The sequence below is a fragment of the Myotis daubentonii genome, chromosome 5 (genome assembly GCF_963259705.1).
Source record: "Myotis daubentonii chromosome 5, mMyoDau2.1, whole genome shotgun sequence".
NCBI lineage: Eukaryota > Metazoa > Chordata > Mammalia > Chiroptera > Vespertilionidae > Myotis > Myotis daubentonii.
In genome coordinates, this window is record NC_081844.1 from 11,530,904 (window position 1) to 11,549,899 (window position 18,996).

At 48.7% G+C, this 18,996-nt stretch overlaps 2 protein-coding genes across 13 annotated transcripts in view; one reads left to right on the forward strand and one right to left on the reverse strand.

Moving 5' to 3' along the window:
• Positions 1 to 10,126, forward strand: part of HNRNPM (heterogeneous nuclear ribonucleoprotein M) — a 47,074-nt gene extending 36,948 nt beyond the window's left edge. For 3 of the 8 annotated variants that reach the window (XM_059695922.1, XM_059695923.1, XM_059695920.1), the window contains 4 exons: positions 4,256 to 4,309; positions 6,290 to 7,092; positions 7,781 to 7,832; positions 9,704 to 10,126. In XM_059695922.1, coding sequence (XP_059551905.1) covers positions 4,256 to 4,309; positions 6,290 to 7,092; positions 7,781 to 7,832; positions 9,704 to 9,867 — 1,073 coding nt within the window. In that variant the 3' untranslated portion in view covers positions 9,868 to 10,126. Of the gene's footprint in view, positions 1 to 201; positions 301 to 4,255; positions 4,310 to 6,289; positions 7,093 to 7,780; positions 7,833 to 9,703 lie in introns of all 8 variants that reach the window. The other 5 variants (XM_059695917.1, XM_059695919.1, XM_059695918.1 and 2 more) reach the window with 3 other exon arrangements.
• A 1,285-nt stretch (positions 10,127 to 11,411) lies between these two features.
• Positions 11,412 to 18,601, reverse strand: PRAM1 (PML-RARA regulated adaptor molecule 1). 5 transcript variants are annotated; one of them, XM_059695912.1, is made up of 10 exons: positions 18,322 to 18,601; positions 16,273 to 16,617; positions 15,351 to 16,128; positions 15,199 to 15,265; positions 15,049 to 15,134; positions 12,420 to 12,477; positions 12,213 to 12,321; positions 11,943 to 12,105; positions 11,825 to 11,858; positions 11,412 to 11,734 (listed from the first exon to the last, which is right to left on the reverse strand). In XM_059695912.1, the coding sequence occupies exons 1-10, from the start codon at positions 18,538 to 18,540 to the stop codon at positions 11,701 to 11,703; spliced, it is 1,893 nt and encodes a 630-aa protein (XP_059551895.1). In that variant the 5' UTR covers positions 18,541 to 18,601; the 3' UTR covers positions 11,412 to 11,700. The 5 variants fall into 5 exon arrangements, 4 of the variants coding, with proteins under 4 accessions (XP_059551895.1, XP_059551894.1, XP_059551897.1 ...); XM_059695911.1 differs by having other exon boundaries at positions 11,412 to 11,586; positions 11,700 to 11,734; positions 15,351 to 16,617; XR_009452914.1 differs by lacking the exons at positions 11,412 to 11,734; positions 11,825 to 11,858 and having other exon boundaries at positions 11,968 to 12,105; positions 12,213 to 12,329; positions 15,351 to 16,617.
• Positions 18,602 to 18,996: the final 395 nt, after the last annotated feature.

Consider the following 18,996-nt stretch of genomic DNA (forward strand, 5'->3'; position numbering starts at 1 on the left):
TAAGGTAGGTTGCTTTCAGGGATTCACTTGAGGTGACTTTTTTTTTTAGGAATAAAGGATGAATGTTGGTTTTGTATAGAAAAACTAAATATACTGACTTGGTGGTGGCTGCTGTAGTGTCTATAAGAGTTTTTTGTTTTGTTAATGTCTAAAATATAATGATATTCCTGGAAAGGCCTAGGGTAATATTTTTTTCCACAGAGATGGAGCGTGGCATGGGTGGAGGATTTGAAAGAGACTTTGCCAGAAACGAGATGGGAATGTCTCGAAGCTTTGGAGAGCCCCTTGGCAGAGGAATGGGTAAGAAAGGCCCTGTGGGGCCCCCGTGGTGGCGGGGGTCAGCCCCCTGGAGGTGCAGGAGCACTCTGGTTTTGGAGGTTCTTTCTTAGGCAAAGTCTGCTGGTTTCCTTCCTTAGTCTTCAAAAAAATTGTATGTTTTCTAGACCTAGATAAAAGAACTTTTGGTCTTTGAATTTTTATTGCTATGTACAGTACCACTTTAGTCTTTTCTGGTGGCTTCTTTGTCAACATTGGTATGAGATATTTGCTGTCTGTGGGAGTTGAAACTGCTATACTTACATAACTGGTGCTCTATTCTGGTAGAGATTGTCAAGGCCCTGCTAAGTGGAGTGTAGGTCTGCTTAGTCCAGGATGCTATTCCACTTAGCAAGAATGTTATGGTGTGCTTTCTGATGCCTTTCGATAGAGCTCGGTGAACTAGAGAAGTTTTCTAATGTTGGAAGACCTTAAGTATTGGGCCTGCCTAAATGCAGAGAAACTCATTTTATTTATTTATTTATTTTATTTTTTTTTTTTTTACAGAGAAACTCATTTTAGTTTTAGTTAAATTACAAAGCAATTTCTTCTTTACTTTTACATGGACATCTCCCCCTGTTTTGAGTTTAGGTTTTTCTGTTACTGTCAGCTTAATTCTCCTTTTTAGTGTGTTGCAAGGAGATTATTTGTTCCTGCACTCAGAAGTTTGTTTCTCTCAAAGGTATTTTAGAGCATGGATTTGCCCCTGCTCTAACTCATCTTCACCTGCTTCTCACCAGTGCAGATAAGAGACTGCTAGGTTACAACCTCAAAGCGCTCAGCCTTTGTCTTTATGGGACACTATGGGCTGAGTGTGAGGACTTTAAGTTTTTTGGGGTCTGGTTTGTATGAGATGAACTATATTAGACTTTATGGAGGCCCTAGAAAGAGTCATCATTCAGCACATTAGTGAACAGGGTTCTTTTTTCTTTTCTTTTTTAATTTTTTTGGGGGGGGGCAGCAGAGCTGGGCGTGGGCTCCGGCGCAGGCCTGGGTGTTCAGAAGCAGCTCGGTTGGTCGCAGGTTGGTCGCAGCGACACCTGCAGCCGCTGCCACTTCCTCCTCCTCCCCAACCCCTCCCCCACCCTTTTTTTAAATATGTTAATCTTTAGAGAGAGGGGAGGGATAGAAAGATAGAAACATTGATGAGAGAGAAACATCGATTAGCTGCCTCCTGCATGACCCCCCACTAGGCACCGAGCTTCTAACATAGGCATGTGCCCTGTCTGGGAATCGAACTGTGACCTCCTGGTTCATAGGTTGACGCTCAACCACCAAGCCACACTGGCCAGGCAAGACATAATTCTTAATTCTGTACCTTATTTTTAGGACCTCGTCTTTGTGTTCTTCATGAAGATCAGGAACTAGTAGAAACTCATTCGGAGTAGATACTGTTGTTGATGGAGACTTGTTTCACTTTTTTCCTGTCTATGGTTAGGTAACTTAAATGACTTCCTCATATTTTACTAGGCTGGTAGTAAAGACATTCCCCCCCTCCACCTCCCCCCGTACTTGATATGATTCTAGATTATTCCAGAGCTTTTAGAATTTGGGAGTGAGTTTATAATTTGTATATGACTAGGTCAGTTAAAAGTTTTTTATTTCCATGACTGGCTTTGGTTTTGTGTTTGAAATGATAGTGTTTTTAAATTGTTTTAAAGTTTATTGTCGTTTGGCCCTACCCGGTTTGGCTCAGTGGATAGAGCGTTGGCCTACGGACCGAAGGGTCCTGGGTTTGATTCTGGTCAAAGGCACATGCCTGGATTGTGGGCTGGATCCTTGGTAGGGGGTGTGCAGGAGGCAGCCAATCAATGATTCTCTCATCTCTCTCCCTCTCCCTTCCTCTTTGAAATCAATAAATCAAAATATATTTTTAAAAATTTATTGTCATTTGGCTGCAAATACTAATTTGTGTCTACCTGTGGTGAGAAGAACATGTGGTATGTAACTGTTCTTAAGAGCACTTTTTTCTGCTCTGAACCCTTAATCCTTTGCTGCTCTGTGGTGCTTCTGTGATGACACAGGGGATCTGGTGAGGTTACTTCATGTGGCAACAGGAAACTCTTCCTGTCCTGACCTGGATAAAAATACATCTGTGGGCCTTGTTCCTTTTGCTGCTTTGGCACCTTCTCTCTGATTGAGTTTGTCATCTGTACTGAAGCTCCCAAAGTGACAAGAACAAGGCTTTGTCTGGATTTCCTTACTGCTACTTATCATCAGACTAAGATAAAAGGTCTTTGTACCAAATAAAATATTTGTCAGGTTTTTAGAGTAGTTACCTGGATTGGTTTTCCAGATTCCGTTCTTGATTTTAATTTTCTGTGTTGTTTATTTGACAGTTCAATTATTTTGGTGCTACTTTCTATAGTGCCTCGCTACTCAGTGTCCCTTTTCTCCTGTCAAGGCAGTTCTTAGTGCAAACAACTGTACTTGATGCTTCAGGGCTATAGATAAATATGTGGTTCTTGACCTTGAAGGAGAGGAGATAGTGCAGCTGAGGAGACAATGCTAAGAGTGGCTCTAGTTAGCACTGGAGGTCAATATATCAAAGTGGCTTAGCAAGGGAGCTGGTAGAGTTGTTGATTCCTGATCCCTTAGACAGCCATGTAAGCACCACACAAAGATGATGATTTTCTCAGTGTTCGGATTTTAAAAAGCACTGCCCTAGATGGCATGCTGCTGAAAGAGCCCTGGATCTTGAACTGGAGGGGCTGGTGTCCAAGGGGGTTCAGCATAGGTAGAAGGTGTGTTGGAAGATAGGAGGCTAGACAGTGTCAGGTGTAGAGGCTTGGAGGTGATGGTCTATCTGAGGCGGGAAGAACAGATTCAAGTTGGGAGTGAGCAGGGAGACCTGTGAATGAGTGCCCATGAAAAGAATTTGTCCTTTAAATCAGTGGTGGAGCCATTGTGAAGGCTTTTTCCAGAAACGGTTTGATCTAAGTACTGTTTTAGGAAAGTGAGAGTAGGCTTAGGCCTGCTGAGCAGGATCATAGACTTTATGGAAGAATAAGTCCTGTACTGGGTTTGCAGGCAGGATGGAGGTCTATTATTTTTGGTGCACTTCCTTCCTCTAGCAGGTAGTGACAGTACTAGAAACAGTTGTGGGATAGGGTTTAATCTCTTTGTGGTCATGGCCATAAAACTTGATGTGACCAGTGGCTATTGTCCATGTTACTGAGCTTACTTCAAGACCAGGTTGGGGATGGCACAGTCCAAGTTTCCTCTACATAATGAAAGACTGAGAATAAACTTCTAAAAGTGATCACTAATAATAGCACTCCACAAACTTTGAACTGTTGGCAAGCAAGCAGCAGTGTTTTCTGTCTTAGACGGCTGAATGTGTTGGGGTTTTTAATTTTTTTGAGGATTTGTCTGTCACTTAGTCACCCTCACACCCAGCTCCTTCCAGGTGGGGCTGGTGGGCTTAGCTTGCTGAAATCCTTCCGTTCACGGCTTGTTAACTAGGTCACATTTCTAGCACTGCATGCACTTGCTGCTGGTTTGCAGGGTTTGGGGATGTAAATGTAGCTTTAGTTTTGCTACGGAATAATATTAACATGCTGATTGGATCTGTGTGGATGAGTGCAGACTTTGGTCTATGAGTACTGAGGGTGTGGACCACTGGCTCCGTTTTTGTTCTTCTGACTTTCCAAATTCATTTCATGAGTATACATGGGCTTTCCTGGGCACATTCCCAGATGGCTCTACCAACTGGGCCTCACTTTGGAGCTATGTGGGCTCCTCCCATCATGACCCGTTATCAAGGATTTTGCAATTTTCCAGTAAAATGATCTTGTCTATGTGTATTTCTCAACCCCCTGCCCCCACTTTCCTTTTTAAATTTCGTAATTCGTAGTATTTCTCTGAAATCTGTAATAAATAAAATCTTATTAACCATAGAGAAGTTTGGCTAATTTTTTTTTCTTCCTGATTTCCTTAGAAATCCTAAGTAATGCACTGAAGAGAGGAGAGATCATTGCAAAGCAGGGAGGAGGTAGGAAACGCTTAGTTTTGCTGTTTTGATTTTTAGAATAGGCTGTTATTACCAGGGATAGTAAAGTGTGTTGGTGTAAAACATGGGCTCTAAAATAGACTGCCTGCGGGGGTGGGGTGGGGGGGGGTCAGCTTCTGCTTACCTGTGTGACATTTGGCAAGTTACTGAACCTCTCTAATTTTTGTACTATTAAATGTGGATACAATAATACCTACTACCTCATAGGATTGTTTTGAAGAATAAATGAGTTAATACATGTAAAAGAGTATTTAAGGGCTATGTGAGCTGTGTTTGCCATTGTTATTATAATGTGCTTACATGCTTTGGGGGCTTTTTTGTTTTTAATACTATGAAATTATAAATTCCTGAAAGTATTTTATCTGATTGTAAAAATATGCCACCTAATACATAAAATTGCTTAGTAAAATATATGCATGTACTCATAACAACTCTGAAAATTATGGATAAAGTAAATATCTGAAATTTCATTGCCCAGTGATGAATGCTGTAAACATTTTGAAATATATCCTCCCAGTAATACACTTTTTAAAATGCGTACTTAAAACTAAATGTACTATTTTCAACCTGATTTGTCCTCATTGCTCTGAGTGTTTTGGCATTTCCTTGGTGACTCCACTTGCTAGCACTTTCTGTGGTGGGTTGATTCTAGAACTCATTTCTTCCCAGTTCTCTGCCGCTGTTGGTGGTGATGGTGGTGGAGCGGGGGAGATTGGCCTCATTTCTGATGCTCGTAGGCACGCAACCTCCCCTCTTGAAGTCTCTTGCCTTTTTTTATAGTTTCTGAGAAATTTCTACTCTGAAAGTCTAATATTCTTAAAATTGTGCATATATTTTGCCACTTGGTGTTTTGTTATTCACCCAAGGAAACAGGTATGGAGAAGGAGCATGACTCATGCCAGATCACGATGTTGTTCAATTAGGGAATCAGTTATAGAAACTGTTAACTTTGTTCTTAACTTACATCTTGTACTGGGCTGCAGGCTCAATTGCCCATTTTCAGAGGCAGGTGGTGATAGTGGTGGTGGTAAAGCTTGAGTGAGAGGGCCCCACGAGCTCTGCTTGTGGTAAAGTAGAGGGCAGAGGCCTTGGTGGTGGGAGTCAGATCCTCCTTGTCCAGAGTTGCAAGGGTCACAGGGTCACTGTGCACTGCTAACTGCTAACATGTGTCCAGCTGGACTGTGAGGTATGGATCCTAAGCCTCTTTCAGAATCCACTCTGTGGTGCTATCGGATTCTTTTCCTCCAAAGCCAGCAAGGTTACACACAAGTTGGTTGGCGATTTCTCTGACAGAATAAGGTTCCCTGGAAGTGGCTGTCTGTGTTCATTTGTACACAGAAGGACCTGTGATGGTGTTGGTATTTGTTTTCTTTGCCTCTTCTTGCTTGTATGGCTATATTATAGCTTTTCTATGCTCTGGAGATGCTAAGGAAATGCAGCCAGATTGGCCACCAGCAGGGCATCTTAAAGAGATAAGTTGGGAGAGGTTAAAGGTGGTGAGTGATTTTGAATTGTCACCATGTAATCCATTACACTGGGTGACCATCTGAGGGTGGGATTTCTGAGCCTCTCCTTGAGCATTTCTCAGTCTCTGGTGGTGGGAAAACTGGAGCTCTCAGGAATCAACAGCCGTGTCTCAAAAAGATTGTCACAACTACTAGCACTTCCAAGGTAACATGGACAACATTGTCAATACAAATCTTCCGGGGTGGGTTTTTTCCTTTTAAAAAATTTTTTTAATGTAAATTTCAACCATGGCACAGAAGTAGGAAGAATGAAGTACTTATTCACCACCCAGCTTTAATAGTTGTCAACATTTGAGGGATATCTAAATGATAAATTATTGCGGGGCTTAGTTTTTGAATTGTGGGTGAGCTTGTGAAGTACCCAGCCCTCTGCACCCAGGTCACCCTGCTGGCACAAGTCCTTGATATCTGCCTGTGTTTTGTGTCCCTCTTTCAGGTGGAGGTGGAGGCAGTGTCCCTGGGATCGAGAGGATGGGCCCCGGCATTGACCGCATTGGGGGTGCTGGCATGGAGCGCATGGGCGCAGGCCTGGGCCATGGCATGGATCGTGTGGGCTCTGAAATTGAGCGTATGGGCCTGGTCATGGACCGCATGGGCTCCGTCGAGCGCATGGGCTCTGGCATCGAGCGCATGGGCCCACTGGGCCTCGACCACATGGCCTCCAGCATCGAGCGCATGGGCCAGACCATGGAGCGAATTGGATCTGGCGTGGAGCGCATGGGTGCCGGCATGGGCTTTGGCCTGGAGCGCATGGCCGCACCCATTGATCGTGTGGGCCAGACCATTGAGCGCATGGGCTCTGGTGTGGAGCGTATGGGCCCTGCCATTGAGCGCATGGGCCTGAGCATGGATCGCATGGTGCCCGCAGGCATGGGGGCTGGCCTGGAGCGTATGGGCCCTGTGATGGATCGCATGGCCACCGGCCTGGAGCGCATGGGCGCCAACAACCTGGAGCGCATGGGCCTGGAGCGAATGGGCGCCAACAGTCTGGAGCGCATGGGCCTGGAGCGCATGGGTGCCAACAGCCTGGAGCGCATGGGTCCTGCCATGGGCCCGGCCCTGGGCGCTGGCATTGAGCGCATGGGCCTGGCCATGGGTGGCGGTGGCAGTGCCAGCTTTGACCGTGCCATCGAGATGGAGCGTGGCAACTTTGGAGGAAGCTTCGCAGGTTCCTTTGGTGGAGCTGGAGGCCATGCTCCTGGGGTGGCCAGAAAGGCCTGCCAGATATTTGTGAGAAATGTAAGTGGATCACCTGGAAACTCTCAATTTGTAGGCGCAAAGGAAAGGGGGAGACAGGAAGTCAGCAAGACCAAATGGTGGCCAGTAAAGTCAGAGGTTATGTTCTCTTCAGAAAGGGAGCTGAGTAGCATCGAGGCTACCTTGTCACTGTCCCCAAGTTTGATGCTGGTAGGATGAGGAGGGAATATGACAGCTTACAATACTTTCCAGCAAGAATAGTGGGTTCTGTGAACACACTGAGCTTCCCTGAGTACTAGATGGAACAGTGAGATGAAGAACTCTAGTTTTCTGATCTCTTGGCTTGAAGAGCCACTAAACCTTGGCCTGACAGTACAGAGGAAAAAATGGTTGGTTGGTTGTGAATTATCTGTACCAAATTGACTGCCTTTAGCTACTATTCAGTGGTTCTGTGGCCTGAACCACAGGCAGCTGTGCATTCTGCTCTCTGAATGATGTCCCCATGGACAGAAAAAGCTACAATGGAGTAAACTTGGTGTGCTAGTTTAAAACCTCATTCCAGACCAATTTGTTTTCTGTTGATAGTCTCAGTTGGGAGGTCAGCCAATTTCTCTGTGTAATAGGAAATCCTTTAAGTCACCCTCAGAGATAATGGGAATGTTTATACATTAGGATTTGGTTGAATCACTCATCAGTCTGTTCTTTCCCCCCCCCTACTTCTCCCCCCCAGCTCCCATTTGATTTTACATGGAAAATGCTAAAGGACAAATTCAACGAATGTGGTAAGTGTTTGAGAAATGCTTTCTAGATGCTTCCATATGTTGTGGCTTCAGAAATCGTAGCTTGTTGATGATGCATTTAAGTTATGCAATGAACCTTCCATCCTAGTTTTAAAAGCCACTTTATTTACTCTAGAGGGCTGATGGGACTTGGCCATTTTTCTGCCTATGCAAATATTCAAGCAGGTTGAGTCTCCTTGTATGTGTCAGACACTTTTCCCCTGTGTTTTCATATTACCCTTAATCTTTTTTTTTCCATTTTACGGTTTTTGATCAGGCAAAGTCACATTCTCAAGCTCATATGGCTTCTAAGTAACAGACCTAAATAAAATGAATACATTTGAGACAAGGTCTCTTTCTACCATAGAACCTACTTGAGTTGTGCTTCAGACAGCACTTGCCCACCAGGTCCTGTGAGTGTGGTATTGCCAGGCTCTGGGTATGCAGTAGCTTATATGTGAGTGAAGCTGAAGGTCTGTGATTGTGGTTTTCTGGCACACCAGGCAACCATTCTGGTAGGCTCACTTTTTGGCTGAAAGTAAGTTGTCTCTGGGTGACCCCCACCTCCCACCCTACCTGTCCCTCACCCCCACTACTTCTGTTTGTGTGTGTGTGTTTTATTTTTTAATCCTCACCTGAGGTTATGTTGAGAGAGAAACATCTATCGGTTGCCTCCCATATATGTGCCCTGACCAAGAATTAAACCCACCACCTTTTTGGTGTATGGGATGATGCTTCAACAAATGAGCCATTTGGTTGGGGCAACTTCTGTTCTTTTAACCATGTAAAATGGAGGCCTAGCCCTAAGCCAGAGTCTAGGTGGCTTGCTAGATCAAAGCTTCCTCCGTGTTCTCATTTCCTGTTTCAGTAGTGGCTCATATTTCACCATGATGCTGCTCTCCTGGTTCTTCTCTGGGGTTAGCTATTGAGCCATAGCCTTCCTTCTTGCCCTCTGTCTCTACTCTTCAGCTTCCACATTGTAGTAGATATTCTGAAAAGTCCGATTGGATCATGCAAGTCTCCCTAGCCTCATATCTGGAAGTGACCCTGGGCTGACAAGAGAAAAGTTCACTCTCACAAGCCCCTGTACAGCTTGATTCCTTCCTCTTTCATCTCCTCTCCCTCCTGTCTCTGAATCCTGAGTTACAAGTGCTGTTCTCCAGAAGTGCTCTGTTGAGAGCTGTTATCAGCAAGTCCTCTGGTGAACTTAAACTCTGTTTCAGAACTTTCCCAGGAGAAGCCCTCCAGGATGTTGACCCTTTCTCAGTTAATGGCTCTGGAGTTGTGGTCTCCTAGCACTGGCTACCCTGTCATGTCCTTGGCAGTCTCTGAAGGAGAGCCCTGTGTTTCTATGGCTTTTCTCCTGTGCACTTGTTTTCACAGTGCTTGACACATACCTGGATGCTTAATCAGTGCTTGAATGAATGAATATGTGAAAACTGCTAATTATTACACAGCTTATATTTGGATAGTGCAAAAGTATACATCATATTGGTGATGGCTTTGTAAATGTGGTGATTTGGTGTAGTGAAAAACGAAGACTTTGTAAAATTTGCTTATAAATTTGGCTTCACGGCCTCCCCTTTTTTGGCTAACTCTTCAGAGTGTAAAGACCTGCATTTGAAGCTGTCATGGGTCTGGTCAGATTTTTTCCTGTTGGCAGAAGAATGGGAATTGGCCTGAGAGCTATAGAGTTGGGTCCCAGCCACTGTGTTCTGGGCATTCATGCACCAGGGGTGGGGAGTACTCTACTCTCCCTTTTGACTCAGACCACCGAAATTCACAGGTGATTTGGACTGAGTGGAGCCCACACTGAGGCTAAGATCTGGTTTGCCTGATGAGTTGTGGTGTTTTTTTTCCCTCCCTGTGCCTAGGCCACGTGCTGTATGCGGACATCAAGATGGAGAATGGGAAGTCCAAGGGGTGCGGTGTGGTTAAGTTTGAGTCTCCAGAGGTGGCTGAGAGAGCCTGCCGGATGATGAATGGGATGAAGCTGAGTGGCCGAGAGATTGATGTTCGAATCGATAGAAATGCTTAAGCAGTTGCCTTTTTTAAACATCGATACCAGACCTCTGAATTTGTATTTTTTCTTGTTAACCATTTTAATTTGTTGGCTGGATGTATAAAGATGTTTAAAAAATTCAGTTGCTTTTTGGGGTAATTTGAATTACTTTTTTAATGACTGGGGTTCCATTTGACTGTTTGCATTGAGATTGCAATGTGCGCAATTTTTTTTGTAGTTGTGGCATCTTGTTGACATCAAATATGACTTTGATAATAAATACCAGTTCCTGAAAGTTGCTTGCTTTTGTGTGTGTGTTGTGGGGCCACCACCCAATATTTGGGGAGCAGGAACCACTCAGTCTCCTTTCTACCTTTGGAGCTGTGAACACCAGGAGTCTCATCCCCATTCTTGCTTGTCTGTGGACCCTGCTCCTTTAGGAACTAACTATGGAAACTTTATCCTGAGTGGACTTTAAATCCCTTGTGTTGGTAATGGAGACTTGGCTGTTAGCTGTCCTGTCTCCCTTCTGTGCAGTTTCTTGAAGGGGTACAGGCACTACATTGGGTTCATTTCTAGTTCAGCTTTTGTCTTAGTCTGCTCTGGCTGCTATAACAAAAATACCATAAGCTGGGTGGTTTATAAACAACAAATTGATTTCTCACAATCTGGAGGCTCAGAAGTCCAAGATTAAAATGCCAGCAGTCTCAGTGTCTGGTGAGAGAGCCAGATCCTGGTTCATAGTGCCTTCTGTTACCTCACATGGTAGAAAGGACAAAAGAGCTTTCTTGGGGATAATAGAGCTAATTGCCTCTCAAATTAGGCATTAGGATTTGGAGAGGGGGGTGGGGACCAAATATTCAGTTCATAATAGCTTTCTTTACTAAAAACAGACTAAGCAGGGTGTGAGTTTCTGAGCATGTTTAGTCCCATAGAGGTTCAGGCTGAACTTAATACCTGGGCTGTGTCAGAACTGGGTCCCCCTGCCCTAGCTGGTTTGGCTCAGTAGATAGGGTATCAGCCTGCAGACTGAAGGGTCTCAGGTTTGATTCCAGCCAAGGGCACATGCCTGGGTTGCGGGCTCAATCTCTAGTGTGGGACCTGCAGGAGGCAGCCGATCCATGATTCTCATTGATGTTTCCATCTCTCTCCCCCTCTCCTTTCCTCTCTGAATTCAATAAAAATATATTAAAACAAAAACAAAACTGGGCTACCACCACCAAAACGTGACCTCATACATGGGTCCACTTGGGCTAGACAGCTGCTTGCAGCCTGTAAGGAGCAGCAGTTGCCACTTGTCCTGTCTGCATGTGGCGGGGCAGTGTTGGATGTGTCCTGCCTGACTCCCTCTCAATCATGATTGGCAGCTGACAGGGCTCTGTCACAGGAATTCAAACCTTGAAGTCTATCAGGTTACGAGTTTCCTTGCCGCCACCTCCCCACCACACTTTTCTCCTCGCCTTTATCCCTGAGAGGTGAGAACATGAAGGAGGGGGTCGGCCCCACAGACCCATGAGTGTTTGATCATGTCTCTACACTGTGTGCCTGTCAGGTGGGAAAGAAAAAACAAGAAGCCGTGATCACTTTAAAGAAAGGCTTTATGTGGTCCATGTACAGTCAGGTGTGAGCCTTGGCAGTTCTGTGGCCTTGAAGCTGGGATCCAGGATTCCTAGGTTAGTGGGTGGTTGTCCTGGGCCCCTTTAAAGTCCTGCAGGCTTTATTGTTCTCGGGGAAATGGTTGGCTTTCTAGAGGGTCTACAGAGGAGGAAGGGTGATTTCCAGTGACGACTCCAGGGGAAATAGGGTGGGGGCTTACCCCTTCCTCAAATGCTGTGGTCCCCGCCAACCCAACCAGCACATCTACATACCCTAGAAGCCAACGTCATCGTACACCTCCGTTTCCCTGGTGGAGAGTACAGTTGGGTTAGCAGAGACAGAAGTTACCCCTGGGCCCATCAACACCCACCCCACCCCCAATCACAGCAGCACTCACAAGGGCAGCAGTGCAACTCTGGGCACATAGCCATCTGCAGAAAGAGCAGGGATGAGTGAATTCTTGGTCTGGCGGTTGTAGGGCCCGTCTCCCCAGTCTGCCAGCCCAGCTTACTCACACTTGCCCTTGGTGTCCCGGCACAGCATCTCCTCCTTGTTGGTGAACTCAATCACCTCCAGGATCTCCCCACGTCGGATCCCCAGGTGCTTCCCACCCCCACGCCGTGTCTTGGCATTGGGGTCAATCATCATCTTTGTCTGAATCACGATCTCCCCCTCAAACTGGGGAGGGGCATGTTAGAGCTTTGGCTGTGCTGACCCTCCCTCCCCCAACCCCAGGGGCCTTGGGCAACTGGACTGACCCCAGCCCTCCCAGGGCTCTTGCCAACCTTGAACTTCTTCCGGAACTCCCTCTCAGCTTTCTCCGCCTTCCGGATTTTCTTCAGGGCCTTAGGGTCCACAGGCAACAACTGCTGTGGCTGAGGTGCCTTTTCTTTCCTGGGTCACTCAAGGAATTAGGTGCTTATGAGCACCTCAGGGGTTCCCTTCCACAGCTATCCCAGAGCTCGGCCCCTCCCTGCTTTGCCCGGTGGTACCTGAGCTCAGGGTCTTCTGGTGGCTTCCTGGGGGGTTGCTGGATAGATGGCACTTCATCTGGGGGCAGTCAGAACACCATATTAGGACAGGGACCATCAGCCTGGCCTCTCTTGACCCTGGTTGCTTGATCTTGAGTGAGCCTTCCCTCTGTCAGCTTTTAAGACATTGCCCCTTATTCATGTCATTTCCAACTTATTGATAAGGAAACAAAGGCTCTGGGAGGTAAAATAACCTGCCTAAGTTCACCCAGATGATAAGTGGTAGAGAGAGAGGATTTATACGCTTTTGAGGCCATTTCATGTCTGGTGCCTAGAGCAGATTGGGTTGTAGGAATTATGAAATTTAGGTTAAAAATGAGGCAAAAGCATTTCCTGGAGGCAAATTAAGCCTCTAAGAAGGGGCCAAAGGAGTGCGGTTCTTGGATTGGCCTGGCTAATGATGAGACTAGACCAGTGGTCGGCAAACTCTCTAGTCAACAGAGCCAGATATCAACAGTACAACAATTGAAATTTCTTTTGAGAGCCAAATTTTTTAAACTTAAACTATGTAGATAGGTACATTGTTATTAACTTAATTAGGGTACTCCTAAACTGGCCTTTGCTAAAAACGTCCTCAATCTGATTGAGGTACGTTCGCTGAGGTCGACCCCTCCCAACTCTCCCATCCACACTCGTCTTGTATACTTGTTTCAGATAGACGAGTGTGGATGGGAGAGTTGGAAGGGGTCGACCTCAGCGAACGCACCTCAAAACAATGTACCCACCCCCCACCCCCACCCCCCCCACCCCACCCCCCGCGCTGCGTCTCCCGTCGCCCGACCTCTCCCCCACCCCACTTCTAACGCCACTTCTTCAAAATAGACTCGCCCAGGCCGAAAACCGGCTGCTGTGCATGGGCCACGAAGTTACAGTCACACTGTATGTGCGCACCCACACGTGGTTTTTTGTGGAAGAGCCACACTCAAGGGGCCAAAGAGCCGCATGTGGCTCATGAGCCGCGGTTTGCCGACCACTGGACTAGACTATGAAGGGTCTCCCAGGGTGGGGCAGACTTCCTGGCAAGTGACCAGCCTTCCTAGTAGGAGGCTGTTGGTCATGGAATTGGCTTACAGTGAGAGCCTCACGAACAGGAGAATGAAGGCTCAAGCAGCCCACTGAGAGAGTATTTGCTTGGTGGTCTTGCCCCTTCAGGCATTGAGCTTGCCTCCAGCCTCTGCCTGATGCTCAGTTGATGGTGCCATCCCACCCAAAATACCCACTCCAGCTGCTCCTATTTCTTCCAGAGGCTGCCCAGACCAGGAATGGTCACCCAATGGGTGCAGTCTACAAACCCATTGTTGCAGTAGAGTACACCACTGAACACGGGTGTGGGATGGACCTGGTGTACCTGTGACCCAAGCTTGGCAATGTGACCCCAAGCAGGCCCTATGGGGAAAGGCAGGCTCCTGTTTAGATCCTGGGGAAAAGGTGGGCCTGACCTTCAGCTGTGTGAAGATGTGGAGCAGCTATTGCTCTGAGTGGTTGGAGTTGGGGAAGGGGAAGGTGTGGGCCATGCCTGCAAGGCTGCTGGAAGTGGAGTGGCCACAGGCATTCCCTTTCCATGTCCATGTCCCCAACAGTGACCCCTCAGAGCCACATTTAGAGCAGAAGCAGGAGGGGCCCTGTCAGAAAGCTCTACGAACTGCTAACAGAGGGCTTTGGTAAGCAGCCCCTGGAGAAAGCTCAGGAGAAGTAGTCACAGAAGCAGCAGATCTGGGTGGGAGGTACTAATGGGGAGGGAGAGGTAGCATCCTAAAGACACCCCTGATGGAAGGTTCCCCCACCGGAGGCAAGGCCTTCCAAAGCCAGGGCAGGGAAGCTGTCTGGAAGCCGGGGACCTGAACTTGTGTGTACTGGCTGTGTAAGCGCAACAAGATACTTCTCACATCCTCAAGCTTCCACATGTATAAGTGGGCATGACATTGCCTTGGGTAGGGGTCTGTGCAGATTCAGTGACACACATGTAAAGTGCTTGTGTGGAAGCACTTTTTGTTTGCACTCAGCGTTGGTGAAGGCATTAAACCTGGTGCTGGGCCGGAGGTGTGGGCCTGCTAGGCTAGCATCCTCTCCAGGAGCAGACTTGGAAGAAGGGGGAGAGAAGGGGCCTTTGGAACTCAGAGCACTCAGAGAGAGGTGTCAGGGATATACCCTGTGTCCAGGCCCAAGTCCTCAGGCACCTCCAACACAATCGATCTATGAGGGACCTTGACGCCTTTCTTTTACCCGATTCAGGGAAGGCTTCACTCTACATACAACCAGGCCCAAGGCCAGCTCCCTCGCTCCCTCGCTCCCTCTCGCTCCTGTGTAATACACCGCCAAGTCCTCTTGCCGCTTTTTACCCGACTCTTCCACTTTGACCTGGGCCACCCCTCTGCCCTGGCTACATCATGTTCACTGGCTCTTGGCCTCTGTGCTGCCCTTCACTATGCTGTGCTGCCCATCAGGAACTGGTGTGACCTTCCTGAAAGGCCCCTACTCCACCCTGCTTTCTCCCCTGCATTGTCAGGAAACAGAATGGCAGAAAATGCCCTTGCAGCAGATAGGTCCCAGGTACCCAGGCTGGCTGTGTCCAGCCCCGCTGCCAACAAACCTTTGCCCTTGGTGCTGGGGCTGGAGTCTGTCAGGTCCACATCATCGTACAGCTCATAGATCTCCTCTTGGTCCCTGCAGGGGTACCTGAGATAAGGGCCTCTTTCAGGCCCATGACTGGCACCTGTGCCCCCTTATTCTCCACACTCACTTTAGGATGGCCTTAGGCTGTCTGGCCTGGAAGTGGATTCCAGCAGAAGAGCAGGTCTTCTGTAGAGCTGTGGAAAGAGGAGAGCAGGAAGGAGGCAGGCATGGCCAGGGAGCCTCTGCCCCCTTCCTTTCAGCCTGGGGTGCCCGACTCACTTGTGATTGCTGCCGAGGGTCTCTGAAAGCTCTGGACATCCTTGAGGCCCGGGGGAAGCGGGGGTTTGGCAGGTGGCGGTCCCAGGCTGCTGACTGGAGGCAGAGGCCTCTGCCGTGGTGCGTGGCCGGGTTTGAGGCCCAGCCTTGACCCTCCACCATGAATGAGAACTCCTGACTTCTTTTGCCTCGCTCCAAACCCTGGGCTGAGTGGGAATCTGGTGCTGGAGCCCACAACAGCCATGGGCAGGGAGCTCTCCGAAACAGAGCCAGGCAGTGGGGGCTTTCTAGAGGGATCCCCAAAGAACTCTGCCTGCCGGGGCTTCTTGGGCAGAGCATTGTTTTCAGGCTGTGAAAACTTGCGGGGGGTCCCCTGGCCCTCCGATTGTGGAAACTTCCTGTGGTAGAAGCTGACCTCAGGCTCTGAGGACGTCCTGGGGAGGCTGCTCAGCTTGGGCTTTGGGGGCTTAGAAAGTGCTTTGAATTCAGACTGCTGTGGCCTCTTGGGAAACACACAGACCTCGGGCTCTGAGGACGTCCTGGTGAGGTCACCAGGCTCAAGCTGCAGGGCCTTCCTGGGGTGGTTACTCAGCTGAGGTGGTGGGGTCTTTTTTGGGAAGGCGCTGAAGTCAGGCTGTGAAAAGTTGGGGTGGGGCTCACTGGGCTCAGGCTTCCAGGGGGGCATCTGAGGCTGCTGGGGCTTTCTGAACTCAAGGGGTGGGGGCTTCTTTGGCAAGTTACTGAACTCAGGCTGTGAGGCCTTCAGGATAGCCTCATTGGACTCAGGCTGCCAGAACTTTCTGGGGAATGTACTGAATTTGGGTTCGGTGGGAGGCCTGATGGGGTTGCTGAGGTCAGGCTGCTGGGGCTTCTGGGCAAGTGCACTGGGCTCCAGCTGTAAGGCCTTCTGAGGGTCCTCACTGACCTCGGGCTGCAGGGGCTTCCTGGGGAGCACGGTGGCCTCGAGCCCTGGGAACTTCTTGTGGAGTTCACTGAACTCAGATTTGGAGGGCTTCTTGGGCAGATGAGTGAACTCAGGCTGTGGGGGCTTCCTGGGCACTGCAATGAACTCGGGCGGTGGGGGCTTCCTAGGCAGATCAGTGAACTCGGGCGGTGAGGGCTTCTTAGAGTGCTCACTGGGCTCAGGCTGTGGAAACTTCTTGGGGAGTTTCTTGAACTCAGGCTTTGGAGATTTGGGGGGGAGTTCACTGGTCTCAGGCTGAGAGGCCTGGAATTTTGCTTGAAGGCTCCGGAAGTCCTGATGGCTCCCCTTGGGGACACAGTCAGTCAGTCAGGGACTGGTACACACAGGAGTTGTGTAAAGACCAACATGGAGAAACGTGGACATGGTCACAGACCCACACCACCCCTTCCTTGTTCTTTTACCCCCATGTCTCCAGTTCCTTCTGTTTTAATTGCAAATTACATCCGGAATCCAACCACTTCTCACTGTCTGCAGCACTGTCACCCATTAGATCAGTGGTTCTCAACCTGTGGGTCGCGACCCCTTTGGCGGTTGAACAACCCTTTCACAGGGGTCACCTAAGACCATCCTGCATATCAGATATTTACATGACGATTCGTAACAGTAGCAACATTACAGATATGAAGTAGCAACGAAAATAATTTTATGGTTGGGTCACAACATGAGGAACTGTGTTTAAAGGGCCAGAGGGTTGAGAACCACTGCATTAGATGCACCTTCCCATTGCCTCCTCCCTGGACTCCTGCCCACCCTCCATCTCTGATTAGTATCCCCACAGCAGCCAGAGGGAGCCTGTTAACCCTGAGTCTCCAACCTGCATGGTTTTTCTTTTAGTACCTGACACCATGTATCAAATTTATGTCACTTAGGTTTATTTTTTCCTTTTTCTTTCGTTCTTTGTACTTATATTGTTTTTTAAATGCAGTGACTTGGCTAATTTCATTGCTGTCTTCCCAGTGCCTGGTACACAGTAGGTGCTCAGTAAATATTTGTTGAAATAAAGAACATAGAGGCCACAAAGTCTGGCATAGACTCAGTCACATTCAGTCCGATAGTCATGACTCACAGAGATGGATGCAGAGATACTTGGGAACCTGGAGGCAAATGTGGTGCAGGGTTTCTCACAGTCCCAGATCCCATAGTGATGGTCGGGGACACTCAGTCAATAATGCCATGAGAAATGGTAGGCAGAACGCGCACCACCCCCCCCCCCACCCCACCCCCCCCCCGCCCCAAGCACGGTCAGGCAGTGTGTCATCTATGGCACACACAGTCTGTCCTAGGTATAGTGCTGATCATCCATACCATTGGTTATACACAGACAGATGCACAAACTAGACCAGGCCTGCTCTAATGACAAGTCCCACAAAGACACCCCTGCCACAGGCTCCCCGAAACCTGGAATCACCTGGGGTCAAGAAGATTGGGGAAAGGAAGGGAAGGTCAGAAAAGCATTGCCTCTCCACCTGGTTATGCTTCACTTTCCTATTCAGAGAATGTGAGAAAAGGCCACTACTCTGGCTTGAAAGGCCTCTGCGAAAGACCCCTACCTGGTGAGTTGGAGCAAGGGCTCCCAGGTGACCCACAGGGCCAGGTCATGCCTTGGGTGACTGACTGGGTGGGGGCAAGCAGCGGGTGCCTGATCCACTTTGTCACCCACTGGAAACGCCTGTGCTTACCCTGGGTGTGCTCACCCTACCTCTCCATTACCAGGTTGCTGTTCCTGCTGACCCAAGGGGAGGGGAGTTGTCTGAGCAGTCCCACTAGTCCCCCTATAATTGTAGTCACAGCCTGGGCCCCTTGGAGCTTGGACTGTGTGTCCTGGCTGCTTCACATCTCTGGGCCTCTGTGTTGGTCATTCCTGTTTTCCAAGTGGCTTTTCTCTGCTACTTTATTCTTGGAATATGCCCCCCAATTCTCACCCGTGGCACCCCTTGCCTCCAACCAGTGTGTGTGTGGGGCTCTCCCAGGGCTTGGGGACTCACTTACCATGGCGGCAGGCAGGTGACGGGTTACGGTGAGAGTGGGAACTGAACTGGGCCTGTGGCTTTCAGGAAGTGACTGCGGCTTCTGCTCCACAGGCCCCATGGGTGGAGAGGGCAGGGGAGGAAGGAAAGGAGGCGGGGACGGCCCGGGCTTGTCTCCAGATCCTTCCTGTCCGGCACGTCTTGAGTTCCTGACCTGCCTGCTACTGTCACTGCATTGCATGCATTGGGGGTCAGCACATTCACAACACAGTCACTGGTTTCTTGGCTCTCTGCTGTGCCTCTCCCCCTCAGTCCCACCACATGCCCTGCTAACCTCTGGGCTCCAGGGAGGACTTGGAGCTAGACCTCCTGCCAGCAGAGACAGGCGAAGGCCAATTTCAGACAGAGCCTCCGTGGGAGGGGGAGTTCTCAATGGAGAGGGGGGCACAGTCTGTTCTGGGCCGGAGACCAAGGAGTCCAGTGAGTGTGATGGGTGAGGCCTTTTTTAAAAAAATATTTTTATTGATTTCAGAGAGGAAGGGGGGGAGAGAGAGAGAGAGAGAGAGAGAGAGAGAGAGAGAGAGAGAGAGAGAGAAACATCAATGATCAGAGAGAATCATTGATCGGTTGCCTCCTGCATGCCCCCTACTGGGGATTGAGCCCACAACCCAGGCATGTGCCCTTAACAGGAATCAAA

Bases quoted from the DNA above. Each gene is read 5' to 3' on its own strand.
- PRAM1 (XM_059695911.1), bottom strand. From the start codon at position 18,540: ATGCAATGCAGTGACAGTAGCAGGCAGGTCAGGAACTCAAGACGTGCC. The intron at 15,266-15,350 runs GTGAGTCGGGCA...CTCTTTCCACAG, and splicing joins ACCCTCGGCAGCAATCACAA to CTCTACAGAAGACCTGCTCT. The intron at 11,859-11,942 runs GTGAGTAAGCTG...CTCTTTCTGCAG, and splicing joins CCGGGACACCAAGGGCAAGT to ATGGCTATGTGCCCAGAGTT.